This window comes from Alternaria novae-zelandiae (genome assembly GCF_023758075.1).
Source record: "Alternaria novae-zelandiae strain BMP 2774 chromosome Unknown scaffold_4, whole genome shotgun sequence".
Taxonomy (NCBI): Eukaryota; Fungi; Ascomycota; class Dothideomycetes; order Pleosporales; family Pleosporaceae; genus Alternaria; species Alternaria novae-zelandiae.
Window position 1 is genome coordinate 192,760 of NW_026056964.1, and position 25,814 is coordinate 218,573.

The 25,814-nt window shown below is 52.8% G+C and overlaps 8 protein-coding genes across 8 annotated transcripts; 3 read left to right on the forward strand and 5 right to left on the reverse strand.

Moving 5' to 3' along the window:
- Window positions 1-4,836: 4,836 nt before the first annotated feature.
- Window positions 4,837-5,655, reverse strand: J4E88_002580 (uncharacterized protein; the record flags this gene model as incomplete). Its single annotated transcript, XM_049396240.1, has 1 exon — window positions 4,837-5,655. One exon carries the CDS (start codon window positions 5,653-5,655, stop codon window positions 4,837-4,839), a length of 819 nt encoding a protein of 272 aa, XP_049257588.1.
- Window positions 5,656-6,115: 460 nt separating this feature from the next.
- J4E88_002581 (uncharacterized protein) lies at window positions 6,116-8,212 on the forward strand (the record flags this gene model as incomplete). Its single annotated transcript, XM_049396241.1, has 2 exons — window positions 6,116-6,921; window positions 7,108-8,212. 2 exons carry the CDS (start codon window positions 6,116-6,118, stop codon window positions 8,210-8,212), a joined length of 1,911 nt encoding a protein of 636 aa, XP_049257589.1.
- An 819-nt stretch (window positions 8,213-9,031) lies between these two features.
- Window positions 9,032-10,422, reverse strand: J4E88_002582 (uncharacterized protein; the record flags this gene model as incomplete). Its single annotated transcript, XM_049396242.1, has 2 exons — window positions 9,032-9,638; window positions 9,689-10,422. The coding sequence occupies 2 exons, from the start codon at window positions 10,420-10,422 to the stop codon at window positions 9,032-9,034; spliced, it is 1,341 nt and encodes a 446-aa protein (XP_049257590.1).
- A 1,199-nt stretch (window positions 10,423-11,621) lies between these two features.
- J4E88_002583 (uncharacterized protein) lies at window positions 11,622-12,046 on the forward strand (the record flags this gene model as incomplete). Its single annotated transcript, XM_049396243.1, has 2 exons — window positions 11,622-11,910; window positions 11,964-12,046. 2 exons carry the CDS (start codon window positions 11,622-11,624, stop codon window positions 12,044-12,046), a joined length of 372 nt encoding a protein of 123 aa, XP_049257591.1.
- A 210-nt stretch (window positions 12,047-12,256) lies between these two features.
- J4E88_002584 (uncharacterized protein) lies at window positions 12,257-13,948 on the reverse strand (the record flags this gene model as incomplete). Its single annotated transcript, XM_049396244.1, has 1 exon — window positions 12,257-13,948. One exon carries the CDS (start codon window positions 13,946-13,948, stop codon window positions 12,257-12,259), a length of 1,692 nt encoding a protein of 563 aa, XP_049257592.1.
- Window positions 13,949-16,350: 2,402 nt separating this feature from the next.
- J4E88_002585 (uncharacterized protein) lies at window positions 16,351-17,829 on the forward strand (the record flags this gene model as incomplete). The annotated part of the gene is made up of 1 exon (XM_049396245.1): window positions 16,351-17,829. One exon carries the CDS (start codon window positions 16,351-16,353, stop codon window positions 17,827-17,829), a length of 1,479 nt encoding a protein of 492 aa, XP_049257593.1.
- A 453-nt stretch (window positions 17,830-18,282) lies between these two features.
- J4E88_002586 (uncharacterized protein) lies at window positions 18,283-19,647 on the reverse strand (the record flags this gene model as incomplete). Its single annotated transcript, XM_049396246.1, has 1 exon — window positions 18,283-19,647. One exon carries the CDS (start codon window positions 19,645-19,647, stop codon window positions 18,283-18,285), a length of 1,365 nt encoding a protein of 454 aa, XP_049257594.1.
- A 4,597-nt stretch (window positions 19,648-24,244) lies between these two features.
- J4E88_002587 (uncharacterized protein) lies at window positions 24,245-25,471 on the reverse strand (the record flags this gene model as incomplete). Its single annotated transcript, XM_049396247.1, has 1 exon — window positions 24,245-25,471. The coding sequence occupies one exon, from the start codon at window positions 25,469-25,471 to the stop codon at window positions 24,245-24,247; it is 1,227 nt and encodes a 408-aa protein (XP_049257595.1).
- Between the last annotated feature and the right edge of the window lie 343 nt (window positions 25,472-25,814).

The window sequence follows — 25,814 nt, forward strand, 5'->3', positions numbered from 1 at the left end:
TTAGCAGGTGAGTTGCAACCCCTCAGATCCAGGGTGCGAAATGCTCCGTCGGCCCACATCGGTTGGCAGCGAAGATCTCCGAACACCACCAATAAAATTCAGTGCAAAGAACAGATTTTTTGTCCGCAACTGCGATCGTCTGTTCTGGAACTGCAGTACACATCGCGACCGGATCTTGCGGATGGTCGCGACCCGAGACGCCCGGGAACTTCAGCTCGGCCTCTCGTGATGCGCGCGGAGTAGGAAAGCCAGAGTATTCGGCCAACCGCACATCACGCACTAAGAACTTCCTGCACAGTCCGTTCAAAGCCGAATATGCAGTGACTGACTGAACGGTGAAAAGAAGTAACCGGGGTTGGCGGCGTGGACAAGTGCGCTTCTCCTCTGATTCATACGGCTTTCGGTTTTTACGAAAGCGCAATCATCTTTTGTCAGCAGCCGGCTTCTGACTCTATCTTGGGTCGCTTTGCTTTGAACGCGCATCACAAGAGATGGATGAATTGCTCGGCTTGCATTCGAGCCTCAGTAGGTGAAGATGTCGTAGCATCAGAGGCCTATGGAATCCAGAGAGGTTCCAGGTGACTGCTTGGTGTTGCGACCTTGGCGATATGTTCCAATAAGCTCTTGTACCCTGAGGAGTTTCTTCTGAGATAGCAGAATGGGTATGGGATGGTTGAAGATTAAGATGACATGTGCGCGGACGGAAAACATAGTCAGACACTGTCGAACCCGGAACTTGCACGTCGTGCTATACGGGAGTCGCTGTGACAGGCCGGACAAGCGGGGCGAACGAGCTGCAGCAGCGCCAACGGTACATATCCAATACAGCACTCCAACCATACCATTCCACACGTTTGCGAGATCGGTACGTTCTAGAGTCTGCATCAACTCTTCGCAGATATGGGCTGTAAGCGAGATCTGGCTGCTATGTGGCTCGTTCAGAGCTCCGGTTTGGAAACGAAATGGGTAGCGACTCGATGTTGCAGCAACAGAAAAAGGCAAGCGGCGTACGATAGAAGTTGTGTAGATCGTGGCAGTGAGACGACACGCCTCATAGACCCAATCGCAGGAGTTTGGGTGATCTGGAGTGTAAGCCGAAGGCAGATTTGCTAATCGATCGCAAATTGCAGCCACCCTTGTCTTGTAATAGACTTCATTGGAGGACGAACAGGCTACATGAACGTCCGTAGCATCGCCAGCGGGCTCAAGTGCTGTGCTTTGCGCCAGGAACAGGTCGGTTAAGTCGCGCATGTCTCGAAGTAGGTCACATGTGGTAGATGAGCAACGCTCTTCGTTGAGAACATTTCGGAGGTCAGGCCCTGGGCAGAACAACGGGGATTCCGGTATTGCGACATCTGCGTTATCGTTGACCGATTCATATTCTGGAGGCTCCCACAACGCAAAGGTCGGCAGGGGTTGGGCTTCGTAAATTAGGTCGCAGTGGAAACAACACCTGAAAGCATCATTAGTCTGCACTCTTCACCAGGAGGTCATGAAGCTTACGCAGTAGTAAACTGCGCGATCATCGCCCGACCGGTCTTTTCCAGGTCGCCGCACAGGTGTATCATTTGTTCGATGCCTCGTTCGTGACACCGCACCGTAAACTCATCACAGCTCCACATATCGCCTCCCAGCAAGTGTAACATCACCAGGAGGGTTGACACGGCGTGCTCCCGGGTGAACGACTGGAGCCGAAGCCTAAGCATGACCAGGGTCTCATCTCTAACAAGCCGAGTCCTTGTACTTTCGCCTGGAACTTTTGCGAGCATATCGAGCCAAGTACATGTCACGGACCCGATACCACTGAGCATCACATGGGGATGAAGATTCATCTCGGGTGCCCATGCCTTGACAAATGCTTCTGTCCCGAACGCCCGCATGACTGTATATGTCAGCACTTGAACCAGAGCGTATGACGTGAAAAGCCTGGAGGATTATGTACACCTACATGCACGCAAGATGAAACCGCTGTTCAAACTAGGGTTCTCGAATTGAGGCAACACCTTGAAAGGGTCAAACCCGTCTCCGATCTGGGAGTAAGTGGTCGTGAATAAACGAATCTTGCGTTCTTCTTGGCTCTCAGTGTACTCGTATCCAGCACCCTTTTGAAAGCTTCTACTCTGCCTTCGGCCTGAGCGAGTTGGCCGACAGCGTTCAAACGCAGCATCACGAGCCTCAGCACCGCTCGCTTCCTTTGGGGACCTCGTAGTCGGTACATGAGTTTGCTGATCATATTCATAAGAAACAAGTGCTCTCGGTGTTCTTTCTGGGGGAAGTAATTGAGCTTGAGTCGTCGTGAGCTCGACCTGCTCGCCGACTATTGGTTCAGTGTAAAGAGGTGGTACTGTTTCGGGCCGTTCCCGAGGTGCTGCGTCGCTATTGTTTATTTTGTTCCTATGATACCTCATCGCCTGCGAACGGACGCTTCGTCTTGTCTCCCCGTCCTTGAATTGAGTAGGGTCTGTCGCGGTAAGGAAGCGAAGTTGAAAAGGTCCATCGAGCTTTCCACGGCGACGCGCCGCTCTCGTTGTGGCGCGAACAGTCTTTGGCCAAGCATCGTTTCCAGACTGGCGATTTGTGACAGCGGGTAAAGCGATATCAAGCTGGGAGGTCGCGATGTCACTTTTGCTGGTCGGGGTTATGCTGGAAGCCATGGATATTGGCGTGGTGTGGTGCCCCAGAATGCCAAGAGAAAGCGGGGTCTGGCTCAGCGAGGGAAGTAGCCACGATGCCACGCAGCATCCAGCGCCCACAATACCTCTACACCTATGTGTTCGTCGCCGAAGAAGGAACCGCGCTTTTATATGAAGCTGGGGCCGGGGTTTGTATCAGCCGAGGCTGGCATGTCGGTGAGCCGCCCATGCAAGGCACTACATGCGTTCACGGGTAGTACGCCACCGCATCGCTTGCGTCGGGGGACCACGCCGCGATATGATAGAGCAATAAGCGTACAGCCTCGCACTAGCCAAGACAATGGTGGCCTGACGATACTAGAGTTCCGACCAATCCAATGGATTAAGAGAAAAGCTTCCAGGATCACCGACATCCTTTTAACACGCGCATTGGGACGTCAACAACTTAGCCAAGATCTTCCGCACAGCCCTTCCAAAGTCCATGAGCAACTGCCACAATATAACACCGTCGCTCTGATCAGTAATCCGACTCTGGTCCGCTGTCAATAGAGGCGAATCCTCCGCTATCGACACAGCCGCGTCCCCATGCCATGCGACACCAGCTGGCCGTATCGTCTCGTTGCTATCAAACGACTCCACCATTCTGCTTTCATCGCTGAACATGTAGTCACAAGGTAGATTAGCCCCTAGATTCTCGTCAGGTTCTCGACTTTCTTCCCTCGGGATTTGTACAACGCACCCTCTCTCCTCAACTTCGCTCGAGCCTCGTGCCACCGCTCCTCATCGATCAAGCTTGGCGCATCGTACAAACTAGGCGACAGCGAATTGGGGCTGAACGGCGAAGGTATGAACCGGCGCACGTGCTCCAGAGCTTGCGATGCGGTTTCGCCTTTGTAGAACATGCGTTGCTTAACTTGCGGCGCGACGAAGCGACCATCTGGCAAGTCATTTAGCAAGCGATACTGCTCTTCGACATTGAAATTGTCGAGGTCGTCGATATAATAGTCAGCGACATAGCCGTGGGTAGTCATGTCGCTTCGGCTCATGGCGTGAACGGTATATGCATGGAATTTGAGAACCACCCAAAGAGTCAAAGAAAAAGCAGTGGCTTATTAGCATCTTTCGATTGCATACATTGAAGTAGAAATATCGACGATGCGCTTCCGTTGGTCCTCTGACGGCGTCAAACGGCACCCTGGCAAACCGCGCGCTGCGACGAACGGAAGACGAACGAGAGAAGGAATTAAGGACATGTTCTAAGTGCATCCGCAAACCTACGCGACTATTACCACCTTATACACAAAGCAAACTGAACAGGTCTGCAGACTACATTAAGACAAAAATCTACAAAGTAGATAACCTAACGTCAACGTAGGCTCTATAGTATTTAGTTTTTTATTGGGTTCACGTGTTACTATAATGCTGTACCCCAGAACGTCGCCCTCACACCTCCAACGCACTACCATCCAGCGTCGCCCCCATCCCCCCGACTCTCCTCCCACACCTCACTAACCGCCGACTTATCCGGATGTGATTGCATCCTCGGCATCCCAACCGATTCCGTCTCAACATAATACCCCCCTTCCTCCTTAAACTCAAGGAGATACCTCCCATTAACAGGCCCAAATTGCTGGACCGTCCATATCTTGTTGAAAAAAGTTCGATTAGGTCTTTGGTGTGGGAATTCGCCTAAAGGAAGGCATGTCTGTTCAGGGACATGTGATAGCCATTTTTCGATTCGGGGTCGAGTGGCCATTGCTTTGTATGCGACGAGCGTGCGGAAGCAGTTTGCTTCTTGTTCGAGGGTTTGGGTTGAGGTGGTTTGCTGACCAGAGGAGGTTGTTGAGGAGCTGGTTTCTGACTGCATCTTGGGGTTTGATGAGTACAGAGGGTTTGCGCGGCGTGTGTGGTGAGGTGTTCAGATATATGTAGCCGCTACGGAAGGTTTGTAGTAGTGTACGCGATGCTGTGCGCGGCCTTTGTATGCTTTTAGGGGTGCTGAACGTATTCTGTTTAAATTTGGTGAAGTCTTTGTATGGTTTTGGAGGTGCTGAACGTGTTCGCTTGAGGTTTGGTGAAGTCTTTGTAGTTATGGGAAGAATTTTGGTGTCTGAGGGTACAACGGCAAGAAATGACCATTTTATGAAATTCCTGTCTCTCATTCTTTGGTTATCACGCGACCCACCCATACGCAACGAGCCACTCACAGCTTTCCTAAAGCTTTAAACGCGAGCCGAATTTCCTTCCTATAATAATCCTCGGCAATGTAATATCTCTCTCCTCGCAAGATCTCCTTCACTCGCTTAGGCTTTGCCCGTAACTCCACACGCCTTTCTACTGCCTCGTATTTCTCATCTTTCTCTCTGTCTGCGCCATAGCTGTCGGTGACGATAGCTACGATTTTGATCACTGCAGGCTTGTTCGGGAATGTGATCTCCTCAGCCTCAATACCAATTTGAGTATTTCGCAGGATGTCCGCGCCGGAGTACTCGATTACGCCGGGCGCGGATGTGAAGTAGCCGCCAATGCAGCTGCCGAGGTAGGTTATAGCCTTGTTCAAGAGGGAAGAGAGACGACGTGGAGGTACCGGGAGTGATTCGGCATGCGTCCGCGAGGAACAGCTGTTTGCTGCTTCCCGTATTGGTGTTAAGTCTGGATGGGACTCATGGGGGTCGGCAAGGCCTGCGAGGGGATTTGGGCTAGGTGACGGCGGTGCAGCCCAGGGTGCGCGTTCGTGCCATATACCTTCGTCCATATCTGCGCCCGCATCTCCACTAGTCTCGAACTTTTCCATGTCGTTTGGTGGTGTGCCGTCACTGTCTTTGGCCTCCGCGGCATGAAGTGGTGATGCGGTCACAGCGTTGGAATCCGGAGTGACAGTGTCTCTGTCCGTCATCAAGCCGACCAAGTGTTTTGTGCGATCCATGTATGGTGATTGTGCGGGAAGCGCACTCCTTCTTGACTGAACATCGGGGTCTATGACTAGCTGCGCTTTTTGCGGTGACTGATCTGCTTCATCCATGGTTGAGATGGCTGGGTGCCGATGAAACGGGGTTCATGCGTTTGGAAAAAGCTACACGAAGCCGCGCTAAGGCTTTGCAGAACTGCGCTGTGCAGTTGCAGGTGTAGTGAATGAGACTCGATGGAACTCAAACTCGAAATTCTAAGAGTGAAGATCGCACATGAAGAAAGCGGTGGCATTGAAATGAAGACAGCGTGTGAGTGATGAGCGGTGAATGTCTCATAGCTAGAGACACACCGAGAGTGTGTACACCCAAATCCGCCATCCGCATGTCGTGGCAGATGCGTCACAACACCTATTCCCGGGTCAACATACACACAATTGCTGAATTGCTGGCAGATAGTGACATGTACACTAGGAATGTCCGGTCATTCATACCCAGGTAGTGTTCGATAAATAAGTCTCCAATTCTCTTTCTGCAGAAGTCTTAGCCGCTACAACTACATCTTACCACGCAATCATGTCAGACTCACCAAAAGCTCCAGATGCACTCAAGAAAGCACCTCTTGATATCCCTCGCTTAGAGATCCCTCGCTTAGAGATCCCTCGCCCCGTATTCCAACGCGAGACCACATCTGGTCCCTCGGAATGGCAGGCTTACACACCGAAGACTTCGCATGGATTTATAGCCATGCATACCTCCACACCCGAGGACATGCATGAGAATAGGAATGCTGGAAAGCCTACAGCAGTCAAGGATTACTTCTCAGTACCAAAACAGAAGCATAATCCTATCCTTTCTCCTAACCCTGCGCCGTATGAACCGCATGGCTTCTTGCCACTTTGCTCCGTTGCGGCCGTTGAAGTAGATGCGACCGATTACTTCGGGCTATCAGACAGGACTGCTAAAAGGGATAACGGAGGTGCCAGCTGCGCTGCTCCAGGTATGGCCAAGGATGCCGAGTGTGGCAGTGCTCCGCAGTTTGAAGGCCACGCGCACACGAGCCGGCGTTCGCTGGGCGAGGTTGCGCATCCCTCAGGAGAGCAGCATGACGAGCGCGATGTCGTGACGAAGCCAGACGAAGAACAAGATATCGAGGAAGAGCTCGAGATGAAATTGCGCGGTGGCAGTGGCGAGAAACTTTGCGATGGAGACAAAGAGGCGGTCGATCGTTCATCTGCAGGGGATGTGCCTGACCCAAAAGATCATAGACGAGAAATCGAAGCTGACCCACCCATCGCTTCATCGCCCATCGACATGGCCCAAAAGTATCATACCAAAGAACGAGATCCTATTCCGGCGCTCAATAGAGCGCTTGAGCAGATGTTACGAGAAGTCGCAACCGTTTGTAACATGGCATTAGACATGCACGTGGCTAACAACGCTCCTACCAGCACAGAACCCACGATCGACAATACAGCGGGACGTGACGACGCCGAAACGACATCAGAGACGCCAACAGATCAATCTGATGATTCTGAAAGCGCTCATGCGGCATGACTACATGACAGCCCAGGATACGACGAGATCAAGCCAGTATCCACAGAGATGAGCGCTGCGAACATGGACGAGACCACTCTTCCAGAAACCGAGAAACCATCTCCAGTAATCCGACGGAAACTCAGAAAGACCTGGAAGAGACTGGCGCCACTCGAAGGTCACACTGGAAGACTCTTTGACACGATGCAGCATACAGACAACAGAACACTCATCGCATTGAAGTCCGGCTTCACAGTCGACATCGTGAATGCCGACACCAAGAAAATATACGTTCGCAACGTTCCGCTTCGCATGTTATGGCATTTCTGTGGCGTCTCCGTCCTCGATCGCTTTATACCAGACAGGGACGGGCGCCCTGATCTGTTAAAGATACCCGTTAAAGAAGCCGAGAAATCTGGAGTCGCAAGAGTCATGCGATACATGCGTCGCGCATGTAAAGCAGTTAGCGTGCGGCCCACAGGTGAGCTGCGCGTACCACCCAGTCTGGCCGCCGGTATCGAGACGATCCGAGCCTGCCGTGTGTTCGGGCTGCACGCAGACGCCGATCGGATCGAAGATGTAATTATAGACGAGTGGATAGGCAACGAAGCTTGGTATATGACCGACGAGCATGTTGAGCTGATCTGGGATGGCTATCACGGTAGTCTTCGCGACACCGTTTTCGGGGATGTGATAGTCTGGTTTATATTGACAGAAGTCCAAGATAAGTCGCATCCTCTCGCCGAGGAGATAAGGTGGATGCTTGACCAAGACGATTACGAGACCTTGAAGGCAAAGGTTACGGAGGAGGTGCAAAGGAAGATATGGCGACTGGAGGATCATGATCAGTTCTTGGCACGATGCCAGTGGCAGCGGGCGGAACAGGTGCGGAAGGAGGAAGAGCGTGCTGATCGGTTATTGCGAGGTTATAATCAAGGCCCGCTTCCGATGTCTAACGAAGAGCAGGCGGCCTTCCATCATGGAACCAGCGCAAAAGCTCTTGGTATTGAGATGATGCAAGCGGGATTGTGGGATGGCACAGGCGTAGGGGCCCTTCAAGATGTTCCAGTGCGATCTCCTGAGCCTTCGAGAGCTGGAGCGGATACGCCTCTTCCGAATTCGCTTGATAGGCATTGATCCAAAATTTCGGTATGATAGCCAGACCACATGTTTAGGACTCGCTGGTAGTTTTGTTTTGTATTGTATCGATGTTAGTCTGTTAGCTGGTTCCAATATGCTTTGCAACATTGGTGATATTAGCGTTTAGGAAACGTGCGACAGCGAGAACGCGCGACGGGAATGACGGCCTCTCTATTGTGTGAGGCAAGTTGAGATGAGAAAGAAACGAAGTGTGCAGAGATTCGCTCTTGCTTCGACTTGGCCATTACATCATCGGCTAACCGCATCAGGTGTAGTATCGTGCGTGCCCCCAGCCCTGGCCCCGGGAAGCCCAGCATCAAGCACGTAGGACATGCTCTCTGATTAATATCTTCACTCTCACAAGCCGGACAATGTCTGAAAATGGACCCAATGATCAATACGTACGGAATCGAAAACCACGTCCCCAGGATCAAGGTCCGCCAGTGCCACCGAAGACTCTCAGTACCGGAAACACCATCCGAACCATCAAACGCGTCGCAGCACCAAAGCCCCTCAAATTACAGAGTCACTCCAAACCACTGCCAGCAGTGCCTCGTTTACCAGTGACCAGTTCAGTCACGAAAGAACAACAAACAAAACCGCTCCCGGCACCACCAAAGAGCGCCACATTACGATTGACCTTGCTCTGGGTGGCAGCCTTCTGTGTGTGGTTTCTACTCATCGCGGTATTGCTACCTGTAATCACAGAGAAAGACGCAATGCCCGGTTTCAACAAGTGGCTTCGTACGTTACTATGAACAAAGCTACGTGGTCAGGAAAGCCTTATAGAAACCCCCCAGGCCCCAAAAGAAAGGTCTACAGCTTCGACTCCGCCTTCGTAGCATCCACCAAACTCTTCCTCCCACCAAACCCAAACAAATACGCAGCAACCTTCCGCATCTGAATCTCCTCACTACCCTCCGTGATCCTGTACCGGCGATGGTGTCTCCAGATATGCTCAAACGGATAATGTCTCGAATATCCATTCCCGCCATGGACCTGGATCGCGCGGTCCGCTGCCTGCGTACACAGCCTATTCGCGTAGTAATTACACATGGACACCTTATCGCCAATCTTCTTCTCAATCTCGTTGTGCGGCATGGAGTCCATCTCCAGCGCCGTCTTCCGGATCAGCTGTCGCAGCATCTCGCATTGGGTTGCGAGTTCGACGAGCGGGAACTGGATGCCTTGGTTGTGCGAGAGCGGGGTTCCGAAGGGTGCGCGCTCGTTGGCGTATTCGACGGATTGCTGGACGCAGTATACGGCGGCGCCGAGCGAGGAGGCGGCTTGGCGGATGCGGTTCTCGTGGACGAAGGCTTGGGCGACGCCGAGGCCGTTGTGGATGGGGCCCAGCAAGGCGGTCTCGGGGACCCAGACGTCGGTGATTGAGACGGTCGCGTGGTCGGTGGGCATGTTCAGTGTCCTGGGCGTTGTTAACAGACAATATGGAGCGCTATGCGGCCAACGACGTACCACTCATACGACTCTGCCTTGAGCCCTGGTGTCTCTACCGGTACGACGAAGCACGAGATGCCCTTGATCTCCCCGTCCTTTCCAGACGTCCTCGCAAAGACCGAGCAGTGTGTAGCGTGGTGCATACCAGTCTGCCACCGCTTGTATCCATTCAACACCCATCCCTTCACACCATCTCTCGTCTCCGGCCGCCCCTTTGTCGCCATGTGTGTCGCATCCGAGCCATGACCGGGCTCTGTCAAGCCGAACGTCATCCTGAACTTGCCCTGCAGCCGCAGCGGTATGAACTCCTTCTTCTGCTGCTCGTTGCCAAAGTTCATGAGCATGATGACGTCGGGGAAGTTGCCAACCATCGAATGCTCTGTCTGCAAGTCGTTGAACAGGCCCAGCCCCTTCGCGGCGAGATGCTCTCGGATGACGGCCATCCAGAGGTTGCTCCCTCGTCCATCGGCACTGTTCTGACCGCCGTATTGCTTTGGCAGCGACAGTCTGTAGAAGCCGGCTTGATCGGCCAGTCGCCTTGACTCTGCCAATAACTCCTCCCATTCCTTGCGCGGCAGGCCCCCGTTGTCCCAGTCCGTTCGAGCGTGCTCGCGGCGGTGGTCGAAGAAGCGGTTGTTGTCGTCTTTGTGCTGGAGCGGAGTGATCTTCTCGTCGATGAACTTGTCGAGATCGGCGAGGTATTGCTTCAGATCATCGGGGATCGAGAAGTTCATCGTGTGCGACAGCGACATCGTGGGGGTCTCTTGATGGGTGCGGTGCGTGGGAGACGATAAGGCTGGTGTCAGCGATCTGGATGGTTCTCAGTCACGAACGTCAAGCTAGAAGCTCGCGGTATAAGGGCAAGCTTCGGGACGCGCATCTTGATGACTCGCTTGCTCTCAGTCGTGGAGTTGCTGTTCCAGGAGCGCTGCTTTGCGGGGAAAGAAGCACAGGCCAGGCGGAGTTGACCTCGGCCTTCGCGGGCGCGCGCCTCAAACCATCACCCAGAACGCGAGTAACGCACGCACGACATCCCCAATCATGAATACCATGTCTAGTCGCCAGGGTCGCGTCCGAGAGCAGACTTCTGTCCCGCCCTTACGGCTGCCGATGGACCATCTCTCAACCCGCACCGATGACCTTGCAAGCCATGAGGGCCCTGAGACGAGAAGGGCGCGGACATCGCAAACTTCACAATACGCCACAGTCCTCGTGCGATGTACACCACTGTTAGCAAACCGAGAACCGGAAATTTGAGAAGTTGGGTCGTCCACATCTCGCATGGTCTGACAGCCATAGCTAAGTCGCTGCGGCGAATAAATCGGTTCATCTTGGACGGCATCCAGTAGTCATTCTCGCCCACCCGCATATAATTTCATTCGTACTGTATGTATCACAAACAAAAACGCATCAGATATCTTCGTGGTACATAGTATTGCTACCTTTTCAACCACGGTTCAGCACGGATTTCTTCCACTCATCCTGCTTTCGCTACCAACGTATGGGCTTCGGCAATAACCCGTACGCATATAAATTGGCTCGTACTAGATTTACTTCTTCTTTTATCAACTGCACTGAGATCTAGCCTGCCATGAATTCTCGCCTTCCCGCTATGTCCGAACCACTGGATCCAGTTGTGACCCCCCAGTCACCAGTCGAGTCATCTACTGGAAATGCCGGCCTGGAACATGACGCCAAAGACACTGACACTGCGCAAAAATCTACCTCTCTTCGAGACCATCAAGGCACTATCGAGCTCAGGTCAAGCAGCATTGTGCGAGAGTGCGAGCTCTATATGAACGGCTTCCCGGGTAGAGACAGTATATCTGGCAATCACACATTTCATCCGGCTATCAGGGGATTTATCAGTGGAACGGTTGAGCCAACAGAAGAGAACCTTGACGCCATTCACGATATGATCAGCTATCGCAACAACTTAGCAAGGCTAGCAATGCACCTACTGGACGCCACCAACATTCCTCAGCCCAAAGGCTTGGACATATTCGACTTCGATAAAGACGACTTCGAGAAGCGCATGTCAGCGACGGCTCAGGTTAGGTGCATCGCTGCCTGGCAGGCTCTTCATACTGGATTGCTACCCCGCCCTGTTGAAGATGAGCAGCAATCACAAGGCCTCCCGTGGCACAAGCCAAACTGGTATATTGCTGCGGCCATTACGCTTGATAAGTCTATCAAGACTACACCTGATATTGAAGGCGCTGTGGAACGTATGAGGGTTTGTAAGTACATATCGTTATGTTCCCCTACGGGTTTCACTAACTTCGGTACGCAGACTACAAAGACCATTGTCAGGAATTCAAGACACTGCTCCACTACGATGGTGAGCTGACACACAAAGAAGAACCTCAAGACTGAGGTCTCTGCATAGTAGCAGCATGATGTCATCCAATGCCAGCGCATAGGATTGGGGAGGCAGAATAGCAGCGACGGATACCCAAGAGTGGATAAATGACACTGACTGGAGACACTGACACAACATAATGTATGGCTCCAGGCTCATATTGTAATTCAGATAACGTCAACTTCACTCATCTCGTACACCCTTACTACCCCACGCGTCAACACTCAAACTTTCCGAAAGCCCTTGTACCACCGCCTCTTCACGCCATTCTGCTCCGAAGCCAGCTCATCCTCCGCCCGAATCTGTTCGTAATCATCCGAAGAAACCGTCGCAAAAGACTCCGCCGATGAGTTCTCCTGCGACGTTCCTACGCCCGCGCTACCCCCGCCACTAGTTTCATTCGTCGCATTGAGTACCTTCAAAAGCTCCGCTTCTGCCTCAACTTGCGTCCGTCCATCTAGTTCCTCTGGCTTTGGCTTCGATCCAGCTCCATCCTTCGACCCCCCTTTTCCCTTTCCAATCTTCCCTACGTTTAACCCCACCGGCACAGCGCTCATCCGCTCGAACGCTTGCTTCTTCGGCGACGGAGGTGGCAGATCTTGAAACGGCTTCAACCCCGCTATCGCTTTTGTCAACTTCTCGATCTCGTCTTCCTGAGCAGTATTCTCACTGCCATACACATTGCTACCCGCACCATCATCATCCTCCTTCGCTCGGACATCCCCATCATCCATCATACAAACACCCTCCCACTCATCCAGTCCCGCTACCTCCATACCCGGAACAAACTCAGACGCATGACGCTTCTCTTCCCGCGACGTAACTCTAGGAACACACCGGCTTTCCGAGTCACTAATCCTCTTGACCAACTCGCGGGGGACATGTTGTTCGCCGCCATCAGTGGGCTTGTCTTCTTTAATCTCACCCTCGAGTTGCGCAAGCGCTTTCGCTTGTTCTTCTGCGCGGAGGGCGCGGACGCGGTCGAGTGTGGGTGTGCGATCGACACTTTGTCGCTTGTTTGATGCGTTGAGCGGGGATGGCGCTTCGTTGATCGCGGAAAGAGGAGTGCTGTATTGAGTTGGAGTCTCTGCACTCTTCCCAAACGAAGTAGTCCTAGACTTCGCCTGCTTCGCCGATATTATTGTTGGGTTCTCGAAAGCGAATCTAGGTAAAATAGGGGGGAGGGGCGCGCTCTTCCTTTTTACTAGTGTTGTCTTTGGCTCATGTTCAGGTAGCGATTGTAACGGCTGGTCTACCTTGATCTTTCCTCGCTTCTCTGTTGCTAGCTTTATCGCATCGGTGGTGTCCTGGCGCATCTTCTGATTCACGTCTTTTGTTCCGAGGAAGTTGTATTTATCTGGGCTTTTCAGATCGGTGTGGTTCCGCGGGTCTGCGGCGTCGAAGTAGGGTGTGAAATCCCTCCTGTTGCCCTTGTTGTCTTTGATAGCGGTCCTAGATGTGTTCTTCGGTGGCGTAGATGTAGATGTTGGATGGGTTGCTTGATCTTGTGCATACGGTCCACCGCCAACAATCTCGGCATACGGATTATGCCACTGATGTTGACCATAAGTTTGAAGACCCGCAACCTGATCCTGCTGGTGCTGGTCATGCGTAGTTCCAGTCTCACCAGCAACGTTCTTCGCGTATGCTCGATCTAGATTTCGCGGTGTTGCATTAGACATCTCGTGGATTGCGCCGCTTGCATCGTCCCAGTATGGCATCGTCTGCGTATCGTATTGGAAAGAATCACTATTCCGCTGCTGCGCATTCCGAGTCGACTCAGTATGCTGACTTTGCGGTTGCAAGATCTGCGGGGCGGGGTTTGGATCACTTGATGCTTGGACGTGGCCTCGTCGGTGTGGATAGCGGTTTCTGGGTCCGCGAGGCGGGTTCCAGTTTGGGTCTTGCTGTGTCATTTTGGGGGTTGGAAGGATATCTAGGGTGCGTGGGTTGAGGGGAGCAAGGGCAGTGGTTTCACAATGTAAGGGGAATGGGTTCTTTGAACTTGCTTGCAGGAGGTGGTCCGTAGAGTGTGGAGTACGAAAGAGGAACGAGGTTCCCCTGGGGCGAGGTAGACGGATGGGCACGCCGTATGTGTGTATTGTGTGAGTGAATGAATGGGGTTGTTATGCGCTGTGCTGGCCGCCTGTTGCTCTGGTGATTTGATCACTGATGAAAGATAGTGTTGGAGAATGTGCGCAGGTCTTGAAGCTAAAAGGGGTCACGTCATGAGATTGGAAGTCAGCGCCGCAGATGGCCATCAGTAGTAGCACCTAGCTGTTCTTCTGGTGATCACTTCAGCAATCATTTTGTCATACCGATCAATCGCATTTACAACAAGGTCTTTCCATCAACCCCTGATTACTCAGAACAGCTTCTCTTCATGCTACTAGTGTCAACGTGGCACCTTGCCATTGAAAGCCGTCGGAATGTCTCGGTCGACCTCTTCAAAGTCTTCAGTCAATTCGTCCTCATCCTGTACCATCTCAAAGCTCTCACCTAACCCTCGTTCTTCATCATGCCATGTCTTCGGCCTTGTGTGTGACGCGTACGACAGTTTCGACTCGTCAGTGGGTCCGTTCTGCGTCTCGTTGGCGTTCATAGCTTGTTCGTCACATTGTGAGTAAGTAAATACCTGGCCAAATTTATCGATACCTTGAAGGGGCTTATGTGGGCTACGTTCCTGGCCAACGCCGTTGCTCCTTGACGTTAGCGCAGTATCGAGGCCGAGAGTGATGTCTTCCATGTCCCCGATCTTAGACTGGCGTCTCCCTGATGCATCACGTATGGGTGTGTTGTGTGTACCAAACCGAACTCCAGATTTCCGTGATCGGCGTGCTATATCTTCAGCAGTGGGCTGAGGATTTACTGGCACATTTGGCCGCAACTCTTGAGTGCCGTAGTATCTCCTCGAGCGCAGGCTATGCCGATCTATTGGTGCTTGCGCTACATCGGGCGCTACAGCGCTTGGGTGAGGTACGGAAGTGTCTAATTCGGAAAAGCTTGGGAACATGGAGAGGCGAATGCGCTGCCTGTGGCGGGCGCGAGCCGTAGCAGAAAGCGAATCGTGCCGACCGGGAGGTGATTGATCTTGTGACATGTTGAGAAGTGAGTAAAGCTACCGTATTGCTGAGCAAGATGGAATGCGCGAAATCTTTGGCTGAAGATATAAGCTCTCAAATAGATGAAGCGCGGTGTTGCTGGCAGTCCTGTTCCAGCGATGTTTTGCGCAAAGCTACGACACAGCCAACTCAGACAACGCGCTTGCGTAGCCATTCCATCGACATCGTCGTGCGTGACAATTGCCATCGATAGCGTATCCCTTCCAGTGAATCTGTATTGATGCAATGCGCTGCTGTGATGTCGCGGTTTGTGAATGTTTCCTCCAACGTAGCGCGTCTGGGGGACAATTGTGTGTCACTCAGCGCAATGGCGACTGAATCCTGCAGTATACCTCGGTGATTCTCGAGCAAAGGTAAGGGGCGAATATGATTACTATACAGGAAGAAAACTCATCCCTCAGTCACCTCAAATGCGTGGAGAGGTGGAGACGTGTAAATTGCAGGAGGGGGTGTTGTGGCGCGCGACACACCCAGGCAAACTGGGCGGGTCAACTTCGTCCGCGCCATCGTAGTACTTGTTTGCTACGCTGCGCGATCTTTGGTAATCTGAACATAATCGCAAAATTCACCTTACAAATCGTGCTCATGCATGTTTACCGGTTGCGTGGTAATGAACAGCATTGTAGCTGGCCAGCGAAAATCACGTGGTGCGCTAGCTACGCGAAAACGGCTGGCCCTATCTGATGTTTCATCCTTCCCACATCTCCGCTGTTTCCACCAACGACTCATCGTTCGCGACCCAACGCATCCTTGCGCCATACCACAACGTCCTGCGAACGCTTGATCTGGCACTGACAGGCGCGCTGATGGAAACAATGTCCGGCTTGGCGCACGCGTGGCAAGATGATTGAAACAAAGCCGCTGCCAGACGGGCACTAGCATCGTGACGCCCTTGACATTGGTTCATGCCATCACGCATTTGGCAACATGACCGTTACGGGAAGGATCGTAACTATTTTGAATACGAAGCAGGTGTATGCGATTACAGAGCGGTAGGTATATTAGGATTTGGGCTGCTGCATGATGTGAACTGTTGTCATCCGCTACACTCATTCTCTCGATTACCATTCGGATATCCTCTCATTTTCTCTCGTTGAATACCTTGAGCGGAATCTTCGGCTGGTCTGAGTGACGTTCTTTACCTTCTCGCCCATACTACATTTGCCTCTTCCAAACCCCTTTAACAAGACTACAACATGCGTTTCGAGATTATCGCGCTCCTGGCAGCAGCTGCCACCTCGTCCGCTCAATCGGTCGTCGGTACAGCTTATGGCTACGGTGCTGGCGCGACTGGTGGAGGAAAGGCTGCTGCTGTCACTCCAACGTCAAACGAGGAGCTGGAGAAGTACCTGTCTGACGACACCGAGCGCGTCATTCTTCTCACTCAGCAGTTTGACTTCACTGGCAAGACCACTTCTGGTCCTGGTTGCGACAAGACCACTTGCTCAGCTAAGAGCGGCGGCGGACAGTACTACTTGGGCGACCTCTCCTGCGGTGGCTCGGATATGACGCCCGTCAGCTCCATCACCTACGACGCAGGCGCCGAAACAGCCTTGAAGGTCGGATCGAACAAGTCCATTCTTGGTGTTGGCGGAAAGGGTGTGATCAAGGGCAGAGGTCTCTCAATCGCCAAGGATGCCAGCAATGTCATCATCCAGGGCGTTGAATTCACCACCATCAACCCTGGCGTCGTATGGGGTGGCGATGCTCTCGACATGCAGGGAGGAAACACCAAGATCTGGGTAGACCACTGCAAGTTCTCCCTCGTCGGCCGCATGTTCGTCGTCAGCCACTACGACGGCTCTGAGGCTACCCTTTCGAACAACGAATTCGATGGTGTCACTACCACATCTGCTACCTGCAACGACAACCACTACTGGACCATGATGATGATTGGAAAGACTGAGAAGTTTACACTCGACAAGAACTACTTCCACGACGTTTCCGGCCGCGCTCCCAAGCTTGGTCAGGACGGTGTCAACAGCTACTTCCACGCCGTCAACAACTACTTCGAGAACATGAAGGGCCATGCATTCGATGCTTATGACGGCGTCAGTGCGCTTGTTGAGGGAAACGCTTTTGTTGCTGTTGACCAGCCCAACACCGAGCACGCTGCCGGTGTCACCACCTTTGTTAGCAAGGGTGGCGATGCCTGCTCATCCGTCTTCGGCCGCGCGTGTCTTGAGAACAGCGTTGACTCTTCCAGTGGCGAGCTCTCCCCAGGCTCATCCTCCGGCTTCATTGCGAAGCTCGGAAAGATTGACGTTCCTGAGCCCATGGAAGCCAGCAAGGTCGCCGCCTACGTCAAGGCCAATGCTGGTCCCGCAAACCTCGGTGCTTCGTCTTCATCTGCCCCCGCTGCGGAAAAGGTCGTCGATGCTGATGCCCCAGCCAAGGTCACCGAGCCTACCGTTCCCACTAGCAGCGCTACTAAGCCCAAGCCAGCGGCTACCACCACCGCGGCTGCTGCGCCAGCACCTGCTGCCCCGACCGGATCTGGCTCCTCTGCCGGTGCTGCCGGTGCTGCCAAGCTCTACGCTCAGTGCGGTGGTCAGGGTTTCACTGGCCCTACTGAGTGCGAGGCTCCTGCCACATGTGTGAAGAGCAATGACTGGTACTCTCAGTGCATCAACAGCTCTTCCAAGTTCCGTCGCGCCCTCGGACGCTACTTTTGAGCGTTGAACTCATCGACAATGCGGAGGACGATTCACCAATAATACTGCGGATGAGAGACGATGTCAGGGTCTGAAAGAGACGATTCTTGTGTAAATACTTCTATTTCAATTCATTTGGCGTATACGCCGTGTATATTCCAGTTCGATACAGTGCCATAGTGATACATCCTCATCGCTGTGCCCTTTCAAGCTTTGCGCAGGTCGTTGGCGATAATCATCGAATGCGACGCCACTAGTCATCTCTGCCTTTCAAACGCCACGCTATGCAATGTGTACAAAGGAAACCCCACTCCCTGATAGACCAATGGGCCTTCAATCATGCTCCGCTACTCAATACGTAAGCTAATAACCCCGTCATTCTTGGCTCCGGCGTCGCAGGAGCCCAGCGGTTCCTAATACTGCATCGCCGTGCGTGTGACTGCTATCGTTCTGCGACAGCCCTTCTGTCTGCCATTAGGGCTTCTTGACACTCTCATCCGGCTCGGCGCTGCTTTGCGCGTCGCTGCTCGCTGCTTTCGTATCTTCCGCCACGATTCGCAAGACTGCGAACTTGCGTACCATGGTTTCTGGACTAGCCGGTAGCTTTGGCTCCACAGCCGGTTCTGCTATAGGCTGGTGTTCTTGGAGGCACCGTGCAGCTGGCTTAAAGGACTTCTTCTTCAACTGTTTTCCGCATCCCTCCCGGCTATGGTCGTTCTTATCGCTTATCCGTTTGATCCAGTTCGTGTTAAATACTGGGCGGTGTTGTTCATTCACCTCCGGATCGCGCACGCGCGCTTCAAGATTCGGATACTCCTTCAGCATAGCCAGCATATCTTCATCAATTCCTGGTGCCTCTCGACCTTCGCTATCAGCCTCAAGCTCCCGGAGCCGTTGGCCAACAGCCTTGATCGCTGCGTAGGTGTACCGGCTATTCTTGCCAAGGCAGTTCCAGAGCGTCTCCAACTCTACAGCAAAGATTGGTCGAGCGAGATGGCACTCAGCAATGTAATGATCTACCCTTAATGCATCTTTGTGAAGATCGAAGAGCTCCATCGTGCGAGCCAACGAGCATGCGACAAACGTGTTCTTTGGGACGCGGATCTGCTTCATCGAGGTCATCGTCTGGTAGTTGCAAGCTCGCAGCATCCAAGCTATGAGGGCTTTCATAGCGGCCTTGCTAGCTACCCCCCGAGGTAAATCCATCTCTTGACATACTGGTGCGCCCTGCCAATTCACGTCGTCCTCGCGGTGTGTTGTGCGGATGAACTTGTTGACCACCTTACGACCCAGGAACAGCACAAGCATCTTCTTTGGCACCTGATAAGCGAGAGTGACTCCTGTATCCTGTTCTACGATGTCCAAAACCGGTCCATTGAGCGCGTTCATCTTCCGCTCAGGCTGGAGATAAGGCAACAGACTTTGTAGGGTGTGTAGGTGGCGTATGTCCTCAGGATTCGGATACGGGCGCTCCATACCTGAATACGCCGCCCAACCTACCCAACCAAGTGTACTGAACGCCTCGACTGGAGAGGTATTATACCCTGACAGTTCATCTTCATCGCCGGGCCGGTAGCTTTGGTTGGCCATTTGCCCATCTATACTGCCGTTGAAAGGTTTTACTAGCGGGTAAAGAGTAGGACTGCAACTCTGCTGTGCTTCTGAGGTGCCATGTGCGGGGTAGCCTTTGTCACGACGTGCAAGATAGGCTCCGACGACGTCCCCATTCCGCTCATACGCTTCGGCATCTGGGTAACCAGGCGTAAAGATCGCAGCCTTGGGATGCAGCTTCGATGCAGTGACGGTACCGTCAGAGTCATAATGGTAGTACGTCGTCATTGTGGGTGATGCTGCTCCCTTCAGGTTTCGCGATGTGGGTGATGGCTGACTGTCGAAACAGAGGGTAGAGGTGACGGAGTCGAAAGAACTTCTGCGGCTTGAAACAAATTCAAAAACGGAGTTTGCCACCGAACCAGTCGAACTGTCTTGATTGTGAGTGTGCTGGATGCGAGAGGCGGGTTGTGCGCCCGCTATGTAGTCTATAGCGAGAGAACACATAGCAGCGTGAAGCGACAGGGCTACTGTGAATTATTAATGATTATTGACAATGCGACGGCGCTGTTGCGAGACAATGTTGTTGATGGAGGGAGGTGGAGTGAAAGGGTGAAGGATAGTCGCTGTTGAAGGTCGCTTGCGCCAAGCCCGCGCCTATACCTGATTCGGCTACACTTACCGGAACTTAGGTGAAACACCGCGCCAAGACACTATCACGTGTGGTATCCAGAGCTTACCTTGACAGACGCATAGACACACATTTAACGCATATGCATACTATGGAGCATCTGCGACTGACAAAACATGATGAACATGACGTCAATGCAACGAAAGAAGGCCTTCACTCAGTCTACAGTACATGCATTCAACATCCATGACCCTTTGAACGCATGTGGCTACAACATGGGTCTTTCTGAACCTCACAACAGCGCATTGCCAGACTTCACGAACTTCATGGATGTAGATCTCTTTCTGTGAATGATCTTTTCATTGGTCGCTAGACCGCACCATCATGAGAAGCACGACACACGCTTCCATGCGTCTCGTTTCCGATTCTTCTTCTCTGGTGTGACATCATCCCTAACGATTGTGACATACTTGCCGGCCAAGTAACCTCCGTCACGGTCCCCAAGCCCGTATTGCTGGCCTGTCGATGAGAACAACCCGCTCTTCTGCCAGTCCGCCCGTCCGCGACGCCGCTCAGCGAGCAAAGATCGGCGAGCTGGTCCTCCGAGCCACTGGCCAGATGATTCGCGAGAGAAGGCCTTAACCGGCTCCCTGTCACCTCCAGCTAGAGCCGAGAATGCGGCGGATTGATGTCTATCGGGATTCGGTGCGAATGAATCATGCTCATCTAAGCGCAGCGCTGGTGGGGTGTTCGGAAGTGACTTCGCTCGTGGTCTAGGCGTGATCGGTGTAGAACGGGCGCAGGTAGCTTCTGGGCTACACATCTTTCCTTGCAGAATGCATTCCTCCGGTCCAGTGTCGCGATCTAATCCTTCTATTGTCCCTCCGGAATTAGACGACGCTAATGGTGGCTTTGATATGGGTATGAAGCGCGTATGTCGCGGTGGGACATCGTCCGCACTGACCACGCGGAGGTGTCGACGAGAAGGCATCGCATTTCGAGCGATAGGTTCTTCATCATCCTTGTCCTCTGACTGACATCCTTCAATGTCATCTCTTGCAGTAGCAGCATCATGTTCGGCGAGAACCTGCTGCATATATGTCCTAGGCTCGTTCAGGGTGGTGTCACGCCAGTTGGGCTGCTCCGGCGTTGCTTGAGCTGCGATTCGCCGACGGCGCTCTACAGCTTCTTCCGATGTCTCAAAGCGGTACGCAGCGGTAAGACTGCTCGATTCATCTCGGCCAGAGCTCCGTTCGTTGCCTGAGGGCAGAGTGGTGAGGTGTCTTGGAAGTGACACAGTTGATGGATTTTCGCAGGTTTTCGCACTTTCCCGGCGAGTAGACTGAATGTTGGTTTTCCAATCCGGCTCGTTGAGCGTCCGCACGTCCACCGGATTAGAGTCCGATTTGTGCTCGTCATCGCTATACACAGACGACGAATCTGAACCGACGGAAAAGACCGCGCTCTGCCTAGATGGATTCATCGCTGTCGATGCGAGAGATCGCGATCCCGAAACAAGCCAGTTGCAGATGAAGCAGCGCAGCTGCCGCTGATCAAACAGCGTCAAGTGGCCGCTGGCGTAGAATTCCTTCCGTTTGCTCTGAGGTGGATCGGAAACGTGGCAGCAAACGGTGTTGATTGTCGCACCGCTGTTTGTCAAGTGCTGAAAAGGATAAGGATACGTTCAAGCGTGGCGAATTTGTATCGCGAGGTCTGAGAGTATTACCCAGGCTACCTCCGTGCGCTGATCTTTGTCAATGAAACAAGAGTACTTCTACTCCGACTCACGCGGCATCGCAGTGAATACTTCCCAAACCTTTCTCCAGCCCACGGTATACCTAAGCACATGCAGGTTACCTGAACAAACCTTCACCTCGTCGCACATGACTGAAGCAACCAACAACTCCGCATGATACATCTTAGTGACTTGGTCTGCCGGTCTTCACATCCGGCATACACGATCCGAATCGATACCACTTCGAGTCACTCCGGCAGCTGGAAAGCATGTCATCGAAACACCCGAATACCAATCCAGCCACTTCATCAACAGCTCAGCAAGAGCAGAAGGCCAACGATTCCAGCGTCAGAGATCTGAGCGAGCGACTCACAGACGTCAAGATCGACATCAGCAGGAATAGCGCCATGGAGAGTCTGACGAAGGATCTAGCTTCCAAATGGGAGCCGTACGGTGCTCATTCCTCGCAGCCGAAAGGTGATGGTCGTGCACAAGGCGCTTCGTGACCACCAGATGCGGCAGCGAAGTCCAACCTTCTAGCAGAGACGACCGGAACAGCTGACGCGTATTAATGGAGCGTCATGTCGACGTCGGCTGGATACGGATCTCATGTTTGGATGAATGTTGCGACCCATGACCTCGTACAAGCGGTCGAACGCGTATGACAGCGAGCTTTAGGGCGTGAAGACGATGCCGTCGCGAAAGCCAGGGTGATGAGAATAGTTCGATGAAACATATGTAGAAGACCCAACGACGCAATGCGCAATAATGCGACACCTGTTCGGATGCTGCCAGCGAAGTCGTGCTATGGTGGGTGGGCATGATGCATCGGAGAAGAAAGGGAGCGACGCTAGTAGCACGCTAAATTACGTGATTACGTCACGCGTGCCGCAGCTCGCCGTCTCGAGCTTCGCCGCCCCAGAGCCCTTCACTCTACCCTTACTACTAAGATTCTCCATCAATTCTCATGCCATGCATCACGTTCAGATCTAACGAGGACACACTCACGCGCCATGACGACAAGCACGGCACACAACGCGAGCCTTTCGAGAACCCGTCAGAAACGCCTGCCAGTATCTAGCACAACGCATCTTGCTCTCTTAGTCGCGTTATGCTGATGGACATGCAAGCTCGAAGAAGAAGCGATGCTATCGAAGAGCTCGTCACGCTCTGGTTTGCTCTGATTTGAGACAACGGCGCGCTCCGAAAGTACATTACCCAGCTTTACTACTGTGTGTGCTACAAAGTCCACATCTTCATACGAAGGACGACGAGATTTGACGGCATTCCTGCTGGATGATTCATTACACGAGACTCCCCATACGATCTCCTCAAAACCTCTCTCCGTCAAGGGCCCGACCATGCTACATGGATACAACTCATTCCACCCCACTTCAGGGCAAGGCGCTCATCGTCTCCGGGAGCTTACTTGCCAAACCAGCCCTGCAATAATCCCTTCGATCCATTGACGTCGCCTCCGACTTTTTCCTTCTCTTTTGGCTCCGGTGTCGAATGGCGAGATACACGTTCCCAGTCATTTTCATCGTCGGGATGCCGTGGGAAGTGGACGAAGCCGGTAGAACTCACCTCAATTGGTGCCATCCCATCGATACTGTGATAAAATCCTTCGCTCTTCTCGCTTTGCAAGTTCCCGGATGATGAAGCCTTTCGACGAGACCTCGACGTTTTCGGCCTGCGGCTGTGATGAGGCTTGTTCGAAGTTTTAGCGGGCCGTCGGGCCTGCTCATCAAGCATATCTCGTTGCAGCTTTATCTCAAAGTCGTGCACCCGTTTATCGATACGTTCACGCGCGATCTCCTCGGCCAGCTTGGAGTCTGGGGGCAGGAAAGCTTCTTTGGCAAGCTAGAATTCATTAGCGATGGAGCTTCTTCACCTTTGGTATGAAGCCTACAATATCTCGCCGAAAAGCCGCCACTCCTGATGTGAACTCTGCAGATTTGCAAATGTCGCTCAACGCTTTGTTCTACTTTGCAAGAGTTTTGGTAGCATGTCTGGACATAGCTGCGTCAACCATCTGGACAGCGTCTGCAACCATACGCTCGGCCTGTCCGATGTCTTCCTTTGTTATTGATGGCCGAGACGGATCCCTGGGCTGACGGCGCGTATATCTACGTTCTTCGTTCATCCTGGATGTCGACGCGATCGCTATACTGGAAGCGGTGGGAGAGTTGAAGTAAAAGTAGGTTTCCTGGTTGATGTGCACAATCACGGTCTTGCTGGTGTGCTGGTGTGGAGTTTTATATTCAATACCTCACATGGAAGCTCACAGTGAAGAAGCAACGAGGCTATTCGCGACTCGGAAGCAGAGACACAACCATTGAGTTCACGAAGTCTGCATCACCCTCCGGGCCGGCAACGCAAGCATTCGCATTCACTTAATTATCCGCAACACCGTTCACTCCAAGAAGGAACAACAGGAAACTAGATCACGAGTGAAGCGAACTGTCCTGAATCCACACTCTACTGCACACGATAAGGTTCTACTATCTCACATCGGCCTACTTACGGCCGAAAGCATGTCGGAACCAACGGCGAACCTTGCCCCATTTCTTAGTCTTTCCATCATCTTTGTTCATTTCTCGCGCCCAGATCGGCTTTACGTTGTTGTTCACTACATTCTCTTCTCTCGGTCTTGTGATGGACTCCGCTCGAGGTATCGTGCGCTGGGTGTTCAGATGCTGCGAGGGTGTTGGTAGATGAAGTCGAGCAGTTTCGGAGGCCGTCCTACTCACTTGCAATGGCGTTGGGCTGTATAGCATCAGAGGCTGGGGAGTCGGCGGTCGTGAAGCCGATGGTTTGGAGACAAGTTCAATGTTGGTGGCCTCTTTGGCGTCGTCATTTACTGCCATCGAGGCAGCCTGTGGTACGACTTGGGTATCCTCTGTGTCAGCACGTTCGATGTTTCCCCACACCGGTACAGACTCCAGGTTGTCGCTGAACCTCCACCAACCATCTTTGCGGCGCGGTGCTGTCGAATCGTCACTGAAACGCCAGCCAAGGGCTTGCGGAACGCCGCTGCTTCGGTGTCGCAGCATTCGAGGCCGGCCAGCTCTATCGGATGACTTCTCGCCGTCTATAATGACGATCTTATCTTCAATTCGCTTCGCATCGTCGCCAGAGTCCGAATCTTCATCACCAGACGAATCCCCCAGAAGCGTGTACAGTTGTCTGTCGCCGAGTGCTGGGAGGCTCGATCGTATCATTGTCAACCATTCAATTCGCAGTCCGTCATACGCACAGCACAGTCTTCGAAGCTTTGTGCTGGAGTTACCAAACGAATAGCGCTGATGCTCGCGGCCAAACACGATGCCCTCATTTCGGAGAGCTCTTTTCAGAGTGCGCAGGTCAGACCATAGTTGTCTGTCGGCACCTCCGTGCTCAGGAGGCTCATAGTTGTCGATGAAGAAACTGTTCCATTGCTCTTCGTACATCGGACCGAGACGTAGCATGGTCTGGAACTCCGTGGATGCGTATGGGTTACCGTAAGTGAGAAGCTCTCCATTGTCGGAGAAAGTAGCACCCATCTGTTGTAACCGACCCCGCAGATGTAGAATCTCCGCGAGTTCATCCAGTATCGTTTTACGCTGGGTTGTATGGGACGTCTCGCTTGCTTGCTCGCAGATCTGTTGGGCGCCGTATACACTCAAGAGATGCTCCATTCCCGTCTCGGTGGTCTTTACCGGACTACCCGTAAGTAGAGCCAAGACATCGTCGTGGGCTTGCATTTTGGGTTGTAAGGTTGCAAATTGTGGTCGTTGGCTCCTGGAAGGTTGCATTGTAAGATTGCTACAGTTGCGGTGCGAGGGAGTTTGGTGTGCAAGAATGGTTTGTAACAAAGGAGATTTGATTGGGGTCAAATGATAGCCCAATCGCGCAACCATTCAGCATGAGGTTGATTCACCAGACGACACCGCCGCGGAATGACCGCCGAGATGGTGTGCTTGGAGAACGATTTCACTCCCCACTCGCATGTGCACCTGCGTAAGGCGCACAGACACCTGAGCACGTGTGACTCGCACGCTTACACAATATAACAACAGCTACTCGTCCTTTTGGCGCGGCTCACCC